Raw genomic sequence first — 16,756 nt, 5'->3', positions numbered from 1 at the left:
AGAGCAGTCCGCTGTGGGGTGCGGTCACCGGAAAACGCGGACTCAATGTTGAATTAATGCATTCACTTGCTGCAATTGCTCAGTGGCACTCAGGTTTTCTGGTGTGCACTGCTGACTTCTGAGATGGTAAGTGACATACTTGAGGTGTAACATACTTCCCTTAGCTGCTGCTGTAGATACAGAAATCAGAGACTTTCCTGGTAAGAAAAGGTAAGAAAACATAAAGGTTCACCAGGACATTTCTGTGAAAGTTGCTGGTGAGGGTCAAGACTTAGATGGCAGTGAGTTATAGTAATTTTAGGATTTTTAGATGAGTGCTGCTTTTGTATGTGCAGTCCTATAGTTTCCCCTTTGTCTTGAGACAGGGTATTAATTCGGTGGCTCAAGCTGGCCTTGAACTCACAGCTATCCTCCTGCCTCAGCCTCCTGAGTGCTGAGATTACAGCCCAGATAGTTTTCCTTCTTTAAGACGATAGTTCAGACAGTTTTATGGAATTTCTTTTTAGAAAAGGTTTTAGATTGGCAGCAATAGAGTTGACAGGGGAGCACCTAGGCTTATAAAGTACATCCACTCTCAACGTAGGATGATATGAGAAAATTTTCTCTGTTATTTGCTGTACAATATGATGTTTAAGCTAGCGGATCAGCCTTCATTTTATGTTTGGTGAGAGTTAACTTAAACACTAGAAAACTTCCCATATAAAATTACTAGATAGTCTTGGACCTTCCTTTCTTTTCTTCTTCATCTCCCCCCCCTCCCCTCCCTCCCTCCCTCCCTCCCCTCCCTCCATCCCCTCCCTCCCCTCCCCTCCCTCTTTCATTGACTCACAGCAAACCAATCCAGGATGCTTTTACATGCACCACATTTCCAGCCGTTTGCATTTTGAGACAGGTTTTGCTTTGTAAGTTTGGGCTGGCCTTGAGATCATGTTCCTTCTGACTTTATCTCCCAAGAACTGGGATTGCAGGTCTTCAGTGTTGGACTCTTAAACTAGTTGCAACCTTTTAAGGAAGGTTTCATGTCTGCCCGAACCAAGGCTTTATTCTCTCAAAGTTCCTTCCAGCTTCATTGCAGCAGCTACATAGAACATTTAAGCCACATTTTGCATGTTTCTGGCTTCATGTGGTTTATCATTGTTTCTAACTCATTGGGAAGGAGAGAAGCCATCACCTTCTTTATTCTCTGTCTTCGTTCATGTAGATATAAGAAAGCAGAGGAAAGAGAGCCTCTCCTGGCAGCCATGCAAATATTTCTGCCTCGAATTCAGCAGCAAATCCTGCAGTTACTTCCCGATGCCTCCCATTACTCTGTGTTGCTGCAGAAACAGATTCTGAAAATCTTCTACGCTCTCGTTCAGGTCAGTTCTACCTCAGAAGACAAACATGGAGCCTCATGTTTCTGTCTACCTTTTAGAAATGTCATTGTTTAGAATCATATATTTTTAAGATCTATTTATTTGTTTTTCGAGACAGGGTTTCTCTGTGACTTTGGAGGCTATCCTGGAACTAGCTCTCGTAGACCAGGCTGGTCTTGAACTCACAGAGATCCGCCTGTCACCCACCAATGCCCAGTTTAAGATTTATTTATTTTTATTTCATGTGCATTAGTGTTTTGCCTGCATATATGTCTGTCTGAGGATGCCAGATCCCCTGGAACTGGATTCACAGACAGTTGTGAGCTGCTATGTGGGTGCTGGGAATTGAACCTGGGTCCTCTGGAAAACCACCTCTCCGGCCCCTAGAATCATATATTTTTACCTTAGGAGAATCAGACTAACAGAAGTTAACTCAGTCGACAATGAGCGCTGTACCCAGTGCAATGTTCAGTTTGGTGTCTGTGGCTGTTTTCTCAGTCTCAAGTCCCAAGTCCCAAAGAACCCAGACATTGTCTGAGCTTAGATTCAAGGTGCCCTGTCTGCACCTCGGTTGTGATTAGAGGAGGAGAGGAAGGAAACACAAAGTCCTCCTTTGTGGGGAATCACACTGTGATGGCCTTTTCTCTTCTTCAGCCAACTTCAAGCCAACACGGATTTAGTGGCTCATTTTTGTGGAAGGGTCCCTGCAGGCTCGACAGCAGGCAGGGGAAACCGGTCATGGTAAACCAGCGCTGGGCCAAGACTTCTTGGAGTCCGGCCCAGATCACTCTACTTTAGCCATATTTAAACACAGCACGATTTTGGAGAAAGTATTCAGATAACAATTAATACAGCCCCATGACTGTGGCAAAGCTTAAGTCATGTTTACATTGAAGTTCTTAGCAAAGTACACACGGTTTCGTCTATAAGATGGTTTCTTGTGTTAGAAACATTGTTCAGGATAAGGGCCTCTGAGGTAAACTTAATGCCTGTGGGATTCAGGATTGGCCTGGCCCTGAGACAACACAGCCATCACTTAGGCTGTTGTAAAGTGCAGGTGACATGTCTCACAAGGATGAGTCTCGTGGCCTAGAAGTAAAGCTCAAGGCTTTAGGGGGAAAGTCTGGGGTAAGCAAGCACAATGTTGTGGGGGATACGAGCAGACCCTGACCGAACAGGTAGCAAAGCGTTACCTGGATGTAAGCTACATTCTTCCCCAGCGTTCCAGGAGAAACAGCTAAATATCTATCTTCTCCCTTTGGAGAAACGAGCTATATGTTTTAACTTTCCCTGGCTCTTCACGTGCTCATCTGTGTGCACAAGGCCTTTCTGCCCTCTATGTATTTCCCGTGATTTAAGCCAATCCCCTTTTATGTGGAAACTATAAAGAATGCTACTAGTATGGTAGTTAAAAAAATAATTAAAGATAGAGATGGAATGTCCCTGAATTTGAGAATATTTAGCACTGAACCCTTGAAAACCCTGAGTAAATGATTTCAGCCTGGGAAGAAGAATTGGGGTCAGCGTAGATGTGATGCTGGATTAAAGCTGTCTTGTGTGCCTCCTTGACACTTCCCTGTGACGTGAGGGTGGTTTAGTTGCGCTAGGTAGGGGGGGACAGGGGAGTTGGGACGTGCTCTTGTTTCATTTGACTTGGGTGCCTTTGGACTACTTTAGGGTTATAATAAAGTCTCCTCTTGTAAGCCTTTTGTTTTTGTTTTTTTCTGAGACAGGGTTTCTCTGCGTAGCCCTGACTGTCCTGGAACTCACTCTATAGACCTGGCTGGCCTTGAACTCACAGAGATCTGCCTGCCTCTGCCTCCAGAGTGCTGGCATTAAGAGTGTGGCCACCTCACCTGGTCTCATAATTGTTTAGGGAAGTCAGTTGAAGGCAGGGTTGTTTTTTTTTTTTTTTCCCCAGGACAAAAGGAAGGAGATCTCACAAGAGAGAAGAAAGTAGAATATCAGGGCAATGCATTCTTCTACATTTTCTGAAGTGTTTGGAAAGACAGCTGCATGGCCTTTCTTTCTTGTAGAGTTAGTACTAGAGATCTCCCCAGTAGGCCTATTTTACATTGGACATTGTAACAACAATAGTAGCCCATGTATTTGGGGCTAGCCTTGCTTACTGGGTAAACAGAGCCCAGGTGCTGGTGGGTAACATGAAGGCTCCGGACATGAGTTTTCTGTGGTTTCTTTATCTACTTGGCTTACTGGCAGGGGAAAAAAATCTTTTAAACACATAAAAAACAGAAAACCCAAAAACAAAGGTGAACTGCTCTGACATCTTTAACTGTTTTGGTAATCTGTTATATATAAATACAATAATGTGCTCCTTTGAAGGCAAAATTAAAAAAAAAAAAAAAAGGGAGATTTGAAACTGTAATCATGGCATAAGGCTGGGATACAGATGGCCCCAATGAACTGCTCCTAAATGTCTAATTCAACGAGATTATTTGGTCTTAAGTAGTGTTTATCTGTGTAGAGGTATTTGGTTCCTTCAGACATATGTGGGGAATCACCGCTTTTGGCCCAACCCCCTGCCTGCCCATCCTCTGGACCCTAGTTCAAGCCCAAATGCCTCCCCCCCATACGGCACTGAGAGGAAAGTATGGCCTTTCTTAATCTTTTTTTTTTTGAGACAGGGTTCCACTGTGTAGCCTAGGGGGCCCTCAAACTCGCAGCAGGGTTTCTGCCTCAGCCTTCTGAGTGATGGGCTTACGTGTGTGAGCCGCCATGTCTGGCTTATAGGTGTGAACATCCATAGCTGCCTCTCTCCCCTCCTTCACTATTTGCCCTTTCCAGCTGTGGTGTGAGCTTTGTGAGACAGAGGGATGTCTCCTTTAGGGTTATGCCATTAACTCATAGCTAGGGACAGTAGAACAGTGGGCATGGAGGCAGCCCCCTGCAGCTCGAGGTGTAGCAGGGGTGATGGAGCCTGAGTAGCGGTCACTGTAGCTACTGGGCCACACACTAGAGGATGGGAATTAAAAAAGCGCTTCTTGCGAGTTCACGAGGTGAAGATTTTCATCAGAGTGCTTACAATTAAAAGTTGGATACACGAAGAGAGGCAGGTTGTAAAACAACCCAAAATGTATGAAATAAATGGGACATTATTGATATTAAATCTTTGTTTGTAAAGGTAGACAAGAGAAACAACTAATGGCGTGTATGTTTCTAATTTTTAAAAGACTTATATATAAAAGCCAGATGTAGGTTGTACATGTGTGTAAGCCTCGTGTTTTCAGAGTAGAGGTCGGAAGATTAAGACTGTAAGACTGTCTTTGGCTCCATAGCATGTTTGAAGCCTGCTTGGCTTACAAAGAGACCCTGTTTCAAAACACACCCTGTTTCAATCCACCTAACAAACAGAAAGAGAGGCTGGGGAGTAGCCCAAGTGTTAGAGTTCTTACCTGGGATGTATGAAACCCAGGGGTCAATCCCCCGAGCTACATAAAATTAGGTGTGGCGGCAAACACCTGTAATTTCAGTATGCAGGAGGTGGAGGCAGGAGGGTCAGGGGTCCAAGGTCATCCTTGGGGGACTTTGAGGGTAGCCTAGGATATGTGAGGCCTTGTTGCCTCCCACCCCCCAAAGTATGTATTTGACTATGGATTTTTTAGAGTTAATTTTAGGCTGAATCACGAGTTGCTGTTTCTTGCTCCAATTTAGCTTTTTTTTTGTATATTTTTGCCTTGTGATATAAAGTGCTGACTGTCTACCGCTGCTCTGTTTCCTAGTACGCACTGCCTCTTCAGCTGGTCAATCACCAGACCATGACAACGTGGATGGAGATCTTTCGGACCATCATTGACAGGACGGTCCCTCCGGTATGTCAGGGTTCTGAAGAAAGCCTGCAAATGCTCTCTGGAAAACAAGAATACCACTATCATATTAACTAGTGAAATAATGTAATACATGATTAATAATGTTTACTTTTAGAACGTCAGATCAGCAAGAATATTATAACAGTAACCACGTTTAACTTAAGCTGGTTACAAACATTTTAAACCTTGCTACATGTCTCTCTAGTCTTTTTTCCTACATGTATGTTTAGAATTTTGCTTATAAAAATATTACATGTAGCTGTACCTTCATATTTTTTTCTACCAAAACTGAAATATAAATATTATCAATACTTTTCTGGCTGTAACTTTTTTTTTTTTTCTCTGTGGCTTTGGAGGCTGTTCTGGAATTAGCTCTTGTACCAGGCTGGTCTTGAACTCACAGAGATCTGCCTGCCTCTGCCTCCTGAGTGCTGGGATTAAAGGCGTGCACCACTACCGCCCAGCTTGATTATAACTTTTTTAAAAATAATTTTTACTTTACATTTAAATTTCTTTTTAGTGAGTATGTGTATATACAGGTGGTGTGCTGTGTGGGAGTATACCATGATGTGTGTGTAGAACAGAGGATCCAGTGAGTGTGTGTGTGTGTGTGTGTGTGTGTGTATGTGTGTAGGTGGTATGTTGTCTGGGAGTACACCATGGTGCACGTGTAGAGGTCAGAGGACCTTTGTGGTTCTTTCTTTCCACCCTGTGGATCTTGGGGATCAAACTTGAGTCATCAAGGGTGGTAGTGGGCACCTTTACCTCCCGAACCATCTTGCTGGCCCTCTGACTGTTTTTATACTGTTATTTTAGTGGAGTGCTTCATTACTGGATATTTGGGTAGTTTTCATGTGTAAGAATGTGGTTTAGTGCCTGGGTGGGGTGAATTCTGTGGCACAGTGGTTGCGTCCTGAAAGTGTTGGGCTTTTGACAGGCCTTGCAAAGCAGAAACAGTGCTCTATCTAGCATGTACTGTAGGAAACTGTGGCTGAGAGTGTTTGCTGCAAGTGCACACTTGGTTCTCAACTACCTATTTTACAGGAAAAAGTATCTGAGTGTGGCTGTGGTAGCAACAAGAGTGCCTTTTCATCTATCAAATTAACCTTTGTATATTTTAAAAATTTGAGTTGACCTGAAATATCCACTGTTCTTTTTGTGCCCACATCTTCTATTTATTTGCATATTTAAGTTGAGCCCGAGGACTCCCACATGCTAATCATTCTGACATATCTTCTCCATTGTCCATATATGAAACAAATTATTTCAAGTCTTAATGTGTCCAGATAGGCAATAAACAGTTTGGTGATTTTTGCCAACTTGGAACTTTTCTTATTCCCCTCAGAGCTCTGTTTCTGCCTGCTTGCTTCCCTTGAAAGATCAGCACTGCCAGGAAAGGATTTGCTCAACTTACTTAATTTCTAATTAGCTACCTGCAAAGTAGAGTGTATACTCACATAGCAGTCTCACTTCGAATAGCTATGACTTCATCTCTACCAAAATTTATGCTGGTTTTGTTAACCAACGTAGGAAAAAAAAATTTGATCTGACGTCTTTCCCTTCTTAGGAGACTCTTCAAATTGATGAGGATGACCGACCAGAGCTGGTGTGGTGGAAGTGTAAGAAATGGGCTCTACACATCGTGGCCCGTCTCTTTGAGCGGTATTACCCCACTTCCTGTGTTAACCGTGTTACAGTTGGTATCTTGGTATTGGGTACCCTAGAAGTGAGTGGCTCCCTGATGTTCTAAGAAAACGATTTTTGTTTTGTTTTGTTTTTAAAGCCATAGAGAGCAGCTGGGCCTAGTGATGTACACATCTATTCTAAGCCTTAGGGAAGTGGAGGGAAGGAGAATCATGGATTGGAAGTCATTCTTACCTACGTAGCAAGCCCTGTCTCATACAGCCAAAAACCAGACCAAACCAAACCAAAAAAAAACAACCCCCCCCCAAAAAAAAATCCCCACAGAGAGCAAAGCTTTACCCGATGCTCAAAGTAGGCTTGTGCCCACTGCCCTGGAAATCATAACAGAGTGGGTAGCTGTCTCTGGCTCTTTTCTACTCTGTGCAAGACATGGAAAACTTTTCATCCTCCCCCACCCCCCAGGAAATATCCAGAAATTATGTAAGAAGGTGCACATGGATGCTTGGCTCCATAAGGAAGTCAAATTTAATTTTAAAAGCTTTTATTGAAAAACAATGTCAGGCATAACATTTTTATTCATTCTAGGAGTTAATTGGTTTAGAAATTAGAAATTTCTGTTCAAAATGTTAACTGCGCCATAGCGTCTCTGAGTTCCTCCTGATTCATATTGTATCTTGTGGAGAAAGAGCATGTGCTAGTTTTCTGGCCCAGTTGAAGACATCTTTTAGTATCTGCATTTAAAATAGCAAGTATGCTGTGCTTTTAAAGTTCACAGTACATACTTAGATTTTTTTTTTTTTAATTTTAAGGTATGGAAGCCCGGGAAACGTCACGAAGGAATACTTTGAATTTTCTGAATTTTTTTTGAAAACCTACGCAGTAGGAATTCAGCAGGTAATAAACTTAGTGCTTTTAAAAATAGAGGAATGGCCTTGTTTCTAATTTAAATTTAAAATAAAAAAAGTATATATAAAAAATAGAGGAATGGTTATTATCGAGTGCTGTTTCTACCTGTTCCAAGGTAGCTTGCTTACATGGTAATTTGTCGCACACTCACAGAGGGTGAAATGGCAGCTGTGGGAGTCAGGGCAGCCAGAGTGTCCCCCATGTGCTCCCACCAGAACTGCCTTCATGACTCCTAGACTTGGGGAGGATGCCTCAGATGATGATGTAGACCCCTCTGTGTTCTTAACAGTTTCCAATGTCTCTGAGCTTTCCCTTGTCTGTTTGAAGTTTTGTGTACCGTGAATAATGTATTTCAAGAGTAGTCTAGCTTAGATATCAGTGAAGACTCTCCGGTAAGAACATACGCATGTTCTTGGAGGTGGGAGTATCCAGCCCACATAAGGAAAACGTGGAACGGAGGATACTGTTGATATCAGTGTTTAAAAACTTTAAAAATTGCAAGGACAGTGAACTCTGATTGGTCCATCAAATACTGGCAACTGAGTCATGATATGTTTGCTATTTTTTTTATGAGAGTTAGTAATTAGTAATTAGCTGTGCCAGGGCCTTTGTAGGAAAGCTAGGACTGTTTAATCAGACATAATCCAAGGCTTCAATGATGCAGAAGGTATTTATAGATTTTTCATAAATCTCTAGGTAATTCGAAATTAAGTGCTTAAGAAAGGTGAAACAATTTCCGAAAAGTACTTTGATGTGGTGCCCATGAGATTCTCTGTAGGGGAAATTAGTAAATAATAAGTGAAATTATCTGTCCAGCATTCAGTTGTATCTTTGACTCTGTTCTGCTGCTGTCAAACTTCAAGAAGTATCTTAACGTTGATGTCTCTTGAAGTGTGTTTAGAATTTTCTAGTGTCATTTACGCATGCATGTGTATACTTGTATTAAAAAATGCGGGCTGTGTCCATGTGTTTTTGCCAGAAATGTTATTGAAGATGTACTCTGATATTTAAAATTAGTTTCCTGGCCAGAGCTGTCATCTGCTGCTGTCTTGAATCTCCCCTATTGCTGTGGTGAGGACCAAGCCTGCAGCTTGCTCAGGGATAGAGGAGCATCCAACAGGGTTAGCAGACTAATCCCTCAATTTGACTTTTCTATATAAGGGAGTAAAACTGAACTCTCTGTGGTTGGCGAAAAAGAAACACACACATGCATGCACACATGCACATACAAACGTACACACACACACACACACACACACACACACACACACACACACCTTCAGTATGTCAGGATCTCACCTAGGGTGCTAGTGAATGGCAAGCCTTCAGCAGGTCAGAGAAACTGAAAAGGAGATGCAGAGCAGACTGGACAGACAAACAGACACACAGGATTTTTCTAGGCCAAACCTTTTTCCTTCATTTTATCATTCTTACTGTTGTTTGTTCTATTCTGTTTCTTTTCTGTTCTATTTTTCCATCCTGATGTCTTCCTTCTGTCTCTCTTTAAGTCTTCCTTCCTTCTAGCTTTTCTTCTACCTATTTCCTGGTGGTTTCCTTCTCTTTCTTGTCTTTATTTTTTCCCTTAAAGCTTATATAAATACCCCAGTAGAATCTTTCAAGCAATATAAAAGTTACACTGTGGTTACGTACTATTTTTCAAGTGAGCGATTACAATGAATACAAATAAAAAAATCATGTTTTTGCATATCCCTTACACATTTAAACAACTTACACAGGAAAAAACAAGTCATTCCAAGAACCTGCATGCATTCATGTCCAAGCAACTTGTTACAGATTAGCAGAGTGTACTCAAGCAAGGTGTTCTTCTCAGTCAGTTCTTTTTTTTTTTTTTTTCTTGCTGACAGGCTGCATTTTGTGGTTTCAAAGAAAAGACCAATTATTTTATTATTTGTCTTAAAAGGTAATCTTATAAAAAATATCGTAAAGGAATCACAACTCTAAACTTTTTTTTTTGGTTTTTTACGAGACAGGGTTTCTCTGTATTGTTTTGGAGGCTGTCGGTCCAGCCCGGCCTCGAACTCACAGAGATCCGCCTGCCTCTGCCTCCTGAGTGCTGGGATTAAAGGTGTGCACCACCACCGCCCGGCCACAACTCTAAACTTGTATATATGAAAAACAGTCAGTTCTACTTTAAATCCCCAGGGTGCATACGTTTTTTTATATCAGGGAGCTGAGGGCAGAAATGGGTTCAGGAATTACCATCCTTGATCACCATCCCATCCTAGCAAGAAAGGTACATCAGCCAGCAATAGCCAGGCTGCCATTATTCTTGTTCCCTGACCTCAGTGAGTCCCTTGCTCAGCTATTAAAAACATGCCTTTAAATTGTTTTCCAAGGTATTTTTTTAAACTCAAAACCATTAACAAAAACATCTTAATTTAACTTTACGTTATTTTTAAAGTTTTGTTTAGCTATGATGCACACTGAAGCCTGTGAACACATCTCCCAACATTAAGATTTAAAGAACTTGAGCTAGCCTAGTTTCTGGGACTCAGTTGTTTTCCTTAATCATTAACCTAAGCCACAGGCTATACGGTTTCTCAAGAAAAACTGGCTGTGTGACATTTCCATGTTTTAATTTTCTATCCTCTGCATCCCCTGTTTTATCAGGGACAAGGGCAAGGGTAACACCATATCTTGTTTTTACCTGTGTTAGTTTTCCCACTAACCTCTATCATAATCCCTTACTATATTAAAGACCCTCAATCATCAAAATCTTTTTTTTTTTTTTTGTTTTTTGTTTTTTTTCGAGACAGGGTTTCTCTGTGGTTTTGGAGGCTGTCCTGGAACTCGCTTTGTAGACCAGGCTGGCCTCGAACTCCAAAATCTTATTTAAACTAACACTATTATTATATATATAAAATCTTTGCTTCAGTTAAGCAGTACAGCTTAATAGGAAATCATCTTCATAATAATCCACAGGTAAAAAATGCCCAGTAGAAGGGGATATTCCCACGAGATAACCCCACTACATTTAAGGCAGTGAAGGTCTCCCCATACCCATTCAAACCATGCCAAGATACCAGAGAAAAATGGCAGTACCAAACATGCAAAGACACAGCAGTAGCAAGAGACATTCTGGGGCCGAGTCTCTCAGGGCCTCACCTACCCAAGATCCATCCATTGGTGCCTGGCGTGCTGGTGGGCTGATCCCCTGCAGTCAGTTGCCACCTGCTGCTCCTCTGGCATGGCAACCATGCATGTTTGAACCCCAGCCACGGTGTTGGGACAGCCCTGTGCAAAGCCATTCTCTCAGCTGCCATTGCAGGAGCTGGACTTCAGACCAATTTTATTAACCTAGATTTTAGGTAAGGTGGATAAAATTCATAGTCTGACTTATAAATCGTGTATATGTTCTGAAAGATTTGGCAACTCACTTTCAGCTTGACATAATGAAGTGATGGGAACCAGGAAATGGGAGGCAGGAGCATTGTGCTGTCTCTAAAGACCCCTGAGCTGGTCGCAGCCGCTTCTCACGGTTCTTTCTTATAAACAAGAATGTAATTGGCCCATAGAAAAGTCAACTTTATGTTACAGAGATTGTCTGTGGTCTGACATTATAAAATACACAAATATCCTACTTTTTTTTCTAGGAACTCCATGCTTTAGGGTTTTTAACTGTTAAAGTATTTATCTGTCTGGAGTTTATTTTGGTGTGAAGGTTATTTGGGGATCTAGTTTAATTATTTCAAAGAGAAATTGGTTATATCAGCACTATTTTTATAATAATGTTTATCTTCTGATTAAGGTCTAAGTGTTGGCGCTGCTGGTACTGTGTGAACCTGTGCTGCTGTGTGATTATATAAAAGTTTGAGATGTTTATTTATTTGCTCAGTCAGATCTGTAATTTTATTGAAAAGAAGCTAGCTGTCTTAGTCAAAGTTCTATTGCTGTGAAGAGACAGCATGACCATGGCAAACATTTAATTAGGCTGGCTTACACTTCAGAGGTTTAGTCCATTATCTTCATGGCAGGAAGCACGGTGGCGTGCAGGCAGACATGGTGCTGGAGAGGTAGCTCAGAGTTCTACATCTGGATTGGTAGACAGCAGGAAGAGATAATGACATTGGGCCTGGCTTGAGCACCCGAAACCTCAGAGCCTACGCCCAGTGTCATATTTCCTCCAACAAGGCCACATCTACTCCAATAAGGCCACACCTCCTAATAGTGTCACACACATGAGCCCATAGGTGGGTCATTTTCATTGAAAACAGCACACTAGCCATAGACTAGAACATAGACCCATTTAAAGATACAATGTCTGCAGGAGCTTTCTCAATGTCTCCCCCAAATCTGCTTGTGCAGATCACTGTCTCTACAGCATTTTATGTCATGTCTCAAGCACTTCTCTGCTCTTTAATGTAGTAATTGTTCTATGTTCATCCCTCCCAACCCCCACCTGTTTTCCCATAGGTACTACTAAAAATTTTAGACCAGTACAGACAGAAAGAATATATAGCCCCCCGTGTCCTTCAGCAAGCGTTCAACTATCTCAACCAAGGTGTTGTCCACGCTGTAACCTGGAAGCAGATGAAGCCACACATACAGGTTAGTGTTGGTAGTGGCTCTCTACACCATTGTCGGTTAAGTTGGGTTTTCTAGAGAAAGCAGGTGTTGTTTTGTCCTATGTTTTCTACTTAATCTCTGTTCCCACTAACAATAATTACCAACAAGTTCAGTCTTACAATGAAGGGCTTCCAAAGTTGAAGCATTTGAGAAGAGGGAGATCTTCAGGATTATGAGTTGGGAGGCTTGGAGTCAGATGTCAATCATTTTATTTAGCTTTGGTGTCTGTTCTGTTAAGGCAGATCATAATGTTTTCTTGACCCTTGTGTGAAAACATTTTGAAAGCTGCCAGCAGGACTTTACAAAGGGAGTGTTATTTTGCAGAAGATGAAGTTTGATCAATGGCTTTTCTTTTGTGGATATGTGCCAAAGTGTGTCTCTATCTCTCTCTCTTTCTCCTTCCCTCCATCCCTCTCAGTCTCTTTCTTTCTTGGATTCAGTTCTTTAGCAGAAGTTGAAGTTTTGTTTTATTAAAAATAGCCTTATTTTTATTTTTTATTAAAAAGGTTTTATTAAAACTTATTAATGGCTAACATTTTAATGCCAACTTTTGTTGTTGTTGTTTTAAAAGACATAATTCAGCACTGTTATTTGTCATAATTAAAGAACAAATAAATCAGAATGGAAAGTGATGGATCAATAATATATACATTTTATTTGCACATAAATATCTGGATAACTTAAAGACATTAAGAACTGACTCTCCATTTCCAATAAACTGTGAGTTCTTGGCATAAAACATTTTTTTTTTCCTTTTGAGACAAGGTCTTTCCATGTAGCCCTGACTGTTCTGGAATTCACTGTGTAGACCAGGCTGGCTTTGAACTCACAGAGATCCACCTGCCTCTGCCACCTGAGTGCTGAGATTAATTCATGGGCCACCACACCAGGTTTACAATTTTTTTTGTCTTTTGAGACAGTAGCCCAGACTGACATTGAACTTCCTGTGTGGTGGATGATGACCTTGAACTTCTGGTCCTCTTGTCCCTACCTCCTAAAGGTTGAGATTGCAGCCATGCACCACTGCCCGTGCCTGTCTGGTGTATGGGGTGATGGGGTTTGTACGACGGGCTTCAAGAATCTCATGCATGCTAGGCAAGTGCCCTGTCAACTAACATTCCTAACCCCTTGTTCTTAAATTCTGTAAGTTGGCATGTGACAAGAAAACTCAGTTGCTTTACCTTTCATGGTATCTATGATAGAGTTTAGGTAGCATTATCTTTTTTTAAACAGTGTCTTTCTATATCGTTAGGCCTTTGAACTCACGATTTTTCTTCTTAGAATGCTAGGATTTTCTTCTGAATGCTAGGATTACATTTACTGCCACACCCAGCTTTGGTTAGCATTATCTGAACACAAGTCTTACATATGTAAGACTTTTTAAATAATTTATTTGACTTTATTTTATGTGCATTGGTGTGAGGTTATCAGATCACCTGGACCTGGAGTTACAGACAGTTGTGAGCTGCTACATGGGTGCTGGGAGTTGAATCCAGGTCCTCTGGAAGAACACCCAGTGCTCTTAAACCACTGAGCCCTCTCTCCAGCTCCATGTAGTTTCTTTTAAATTTGTGAATTGTGGATTCTTTGTAACTGTTTTCCTACTGCGATCAAATAGTGGTAATTTCTTTGCAATTAGTAAAGATACTGTTTTCATTTTGTTTACTTTGTACCTGTAAATGTAAGGCTGACATGAAATACTAAATAGCGTCCTTTCCTTTGGCCTTATTAGTTTTCACATAGAAACTTTCAGGAAAATACTGACCTTTAGAATTTCAACTAAGTGATAAGAAATGGTTCCCCCCTCTTTTTTTTTTTATTTATTTGTTTTTATTTTGCATGTATGGGTGTTAGCTGCTTGCTTGTGAACTGTGTGCATGCCTGGTGCCAAAGAGACCAGAAAGTCTTTGGATGCCCTAGAACTGGAGTTAGATGGTTAAGAGCCTCCATGTGGGTGTTGGGAATAGAACCCAGGTCCTCTGGAAGATCGCCCAGCCATCCCTCTAGCCCCGGTCCTATTTTTATGTGAGAGTTACCAGAACACACAGGGCCTGCTTGAGCTTGGCTGCTGTTCGCAGGCTGCTGAGGGAACCTCCTCTCTGAAACACACAGCTGTGGAGCGGAGCACTGGTGTTTTGGAAATGGAAGCAGAAAAGACACAGATATGGTTGAAGGATCAATGCTTCGGACCAACATGGGCACATGAAGCGTTTTCAACACGAGAATCATAATAGTAAATGTAACCCTGGTGGCATTTTTTTCCTCCACAAGAAAACACTGTTTAATGTTGACCTGTCCTTGGTTCAAGGGACTTTTCACTTCTCTGCTTCCAGCCTCCAGCTTCTAAGTCTTCAGCTCTTGCTCTCCTCTCTGGGTGTGAACGCAGGTTGAGAAAGATCCGGGTAACTCTGGAGAATCTAATGCTGGGAGTCTCAGTGGGATGGCCTGTAACCACCTGTTTTGTTTGCTTCTCACCTCAGAACATCTCCGAAGACGTGATCTTCTCTGTGATGTGTTACAAAGACGAGGATGAGGAGCTGTGGCAAGAAGACCCGTATGAATACATAAGGATGAAGTTTGGTAATTGAGTTTCCCCTCAGCATTTCCTGGATATGTAAATACGACCGGTTTGTATCTCTAAGCAGTTCCGCTCTGTACGGTGGACTCTGAAATTGAGGAAAGGCTGATGTTACTTTGCACCAAGGTGCTTGATGCCTTTGGGTGCCGGAGACGAAAGAAGCCTTACTCATCTCTTGCGGCAGAGCCGAGGCCTTTGCCGAATGGTTTGTTACCCAGGCTGTGTGGCTGGCATGGAGGGACCACCTTTTTTTTTTCCTGTCTGTTTTACCACCTAGTACTCGTCGTCTGGAATAGGTTTGGGTCCCTGCACGTGTCAGAAACTCAGCTTGATTTGCTTCCCCCTGACTATGCGTTCTACCAGGGATAGGATTTCCTTCACTGGCCACACTGTGTGTAACCCAGTTCTTTTGGGAATCTTTTTGGCTTGGATCCTTCTAGAAGCTGTTGAGCTGAGTAGGTGGCCTGATACCGACTTACCCTTTCCCTGGGTAAGGCCCTGTGCAGGTGTTATCATGTGTAAGTGTGTATCCCGTAGCTGAGATATGTCAGAGCAGCAATGTTACCATATCTACTTGCTTTATTTTATATTTTTTTTCCCCTCCTCATTTCTAAATTCTCCTGGTCTTGACTGGCACTAGTTAGTCCGCCTCCAGTAATGTTGAGATAAAGACTGCCAGTTTAAAACTGAGGTATGTTGAAGGTGCCTCGAGAAACCCTGTCGCTCACTTGTTGAGTCAGTCATCTAAAGTCCCAAAGTTCAGCTTAAACTCCTGCCAGGGCCCACCTTGTAGGACATCAGTGACAGGGCTCAGCAAGCTTTGATTCCAGGAGGAGCATTCTTCCTCTCAGGAAAACAAGGGAAGAAGCAGTATTGACCATCTCCATTCTCTCTCCATTCTGCCCTTTCCTTTAAGAAGTCATCATCCAGTGCAGAATTTGCTTCCCTCTCTTCGCCCTGTCTGCCCCCTTCCTTGTCTGCTTTAGCAGAAGAATGGAGTTGTTCCTCTTTCCGCTTAAGGCTTTTTGAGATAGGGTCTCACTCAGTCAGGCCTAGACTGGCCTCAGACTCCTGGCAGTCTTCAGGACTCCGTTTTCCGAGCGCTGCATTTGTAGGCGTATACCACCTTGCCTGGAAAGGTGAGTCTAGGGCTCTGTGTGTGATAGGTGTGCACTGAGCTGACCTCCAACCCCCAGGTGTTCTTCAGATGGTCAGCATTTTTCATTTTTTTTTAAGACATTTTTATTTATGTACGGGTGGATGCCCGAGCAGGTCAGAAGAGAGTGTTGTATTCCTTAGAGCCGTGGTGATGATTGTGAGCTGCCTGATGTGGGTGTTTGGGAACCGAACTCGGGTCTTCTGGAAGATGCCTTACTGAGGCATCCCACGTTACTGCTCAGCCATCCTTATATCCCACATTAACTGCTCAGCCATCCTTCACCCCATGTTAACTGCTCAGCCATCCCTCCAGCCCTTCTTTTTCTTTTGACTTTGTGAGTAAGAGTCTCTTAGTGTTCTCAGACTTGACCTTGAACTTACATCAATCTAGCCACAGCCTCCCCACCATAGGATTGTATGTGTTGCCACTGTGCCCAACTTCTTACCTTTTTCTCTAGCACCTGTTTGTTTTTGTAATGTACAGTGTGTTTACTTGCAGAAACCTAGCATTTTATTCTTTGTTTTGGTCACAAGCATGCATCCCTGTGCACCTGTGACTCAGCGTCTGTGAGAGGCAGGCAGTGCTTTCAGCTGTGAGCAGGACACCAGAGGGACTGGAATCCTAGTGTAAAGTTGTAGTGTAGTCCTCAGCGTGGAGTCATTACCTTTTGGGTGGAGGGCTTGGAGACAGGGTCTCTCTC

General features: G+C 42.3%; 1 protein-coding gene across 2 annotated transcripts in view; it reads left to right on the top strand.

The window, feature by feature from the left end:
* Ipo8 (importin 8) overlaps nucleotides 1–16,756 on the top strand; it is a 57,838-nt gene that overhangs the window by 13,633 nt on the left and 27,449 nt on the right. For both annotated transcript variants that reach the window (XM_013115508.3, XM_005072947.4), the window contains exons 5-10: nucleotides 1,202–1,358; nucleotides 5,096–5,185; nucleotides 6,750–6,844; nucleotides 7,636–7,720; nucleotides 12,167–12,301; nucleotides 14,800–14,899. In XM_013115508.3, the coding sequence (XP_012970962.1) occupies nucleotides 1,202–1,358; nucleotides 5,096–5,185; nucleotides 6,750–6,844; nucleotides 7,636–7,720; nucleotides 12,167–12,301; nucleotides 14,800–14,899 (662 nt within the window). The remainder of the gene's footprint in view (nucleotides 1–1,201; nucleotides 1,359–5,095; nucleotides 5,186–6,749; nucleotides 6,845–7,635; nucleotides 7,721–12,166; nucleotides 12,302–14,799; nucleotides 14,900–16,756) is intronic.

The sequence above is a fragment of the Mesocricetus auratus genome, unplaced genomic scaffold (assembly GCF_017639785.1).
Source record: "Mesocricetus auratus isolate SY011 unplaced genomic scaffold, BCM_Maur_2.0 Super-Scaffold_100001, whole genome shotgun sequence".
Lineage (NCBI taxonomy): Eukaryota > Metazoa > Chordata > Mammalia > Rodentia > Cricetidae > Mesocricetus > Mesocricetus auratus.
The sequence above is the reverse complement of the archived record's forward strand: the minus strand, read 5'-3'. Positions and strand labels throughout refer to the sequence as shown.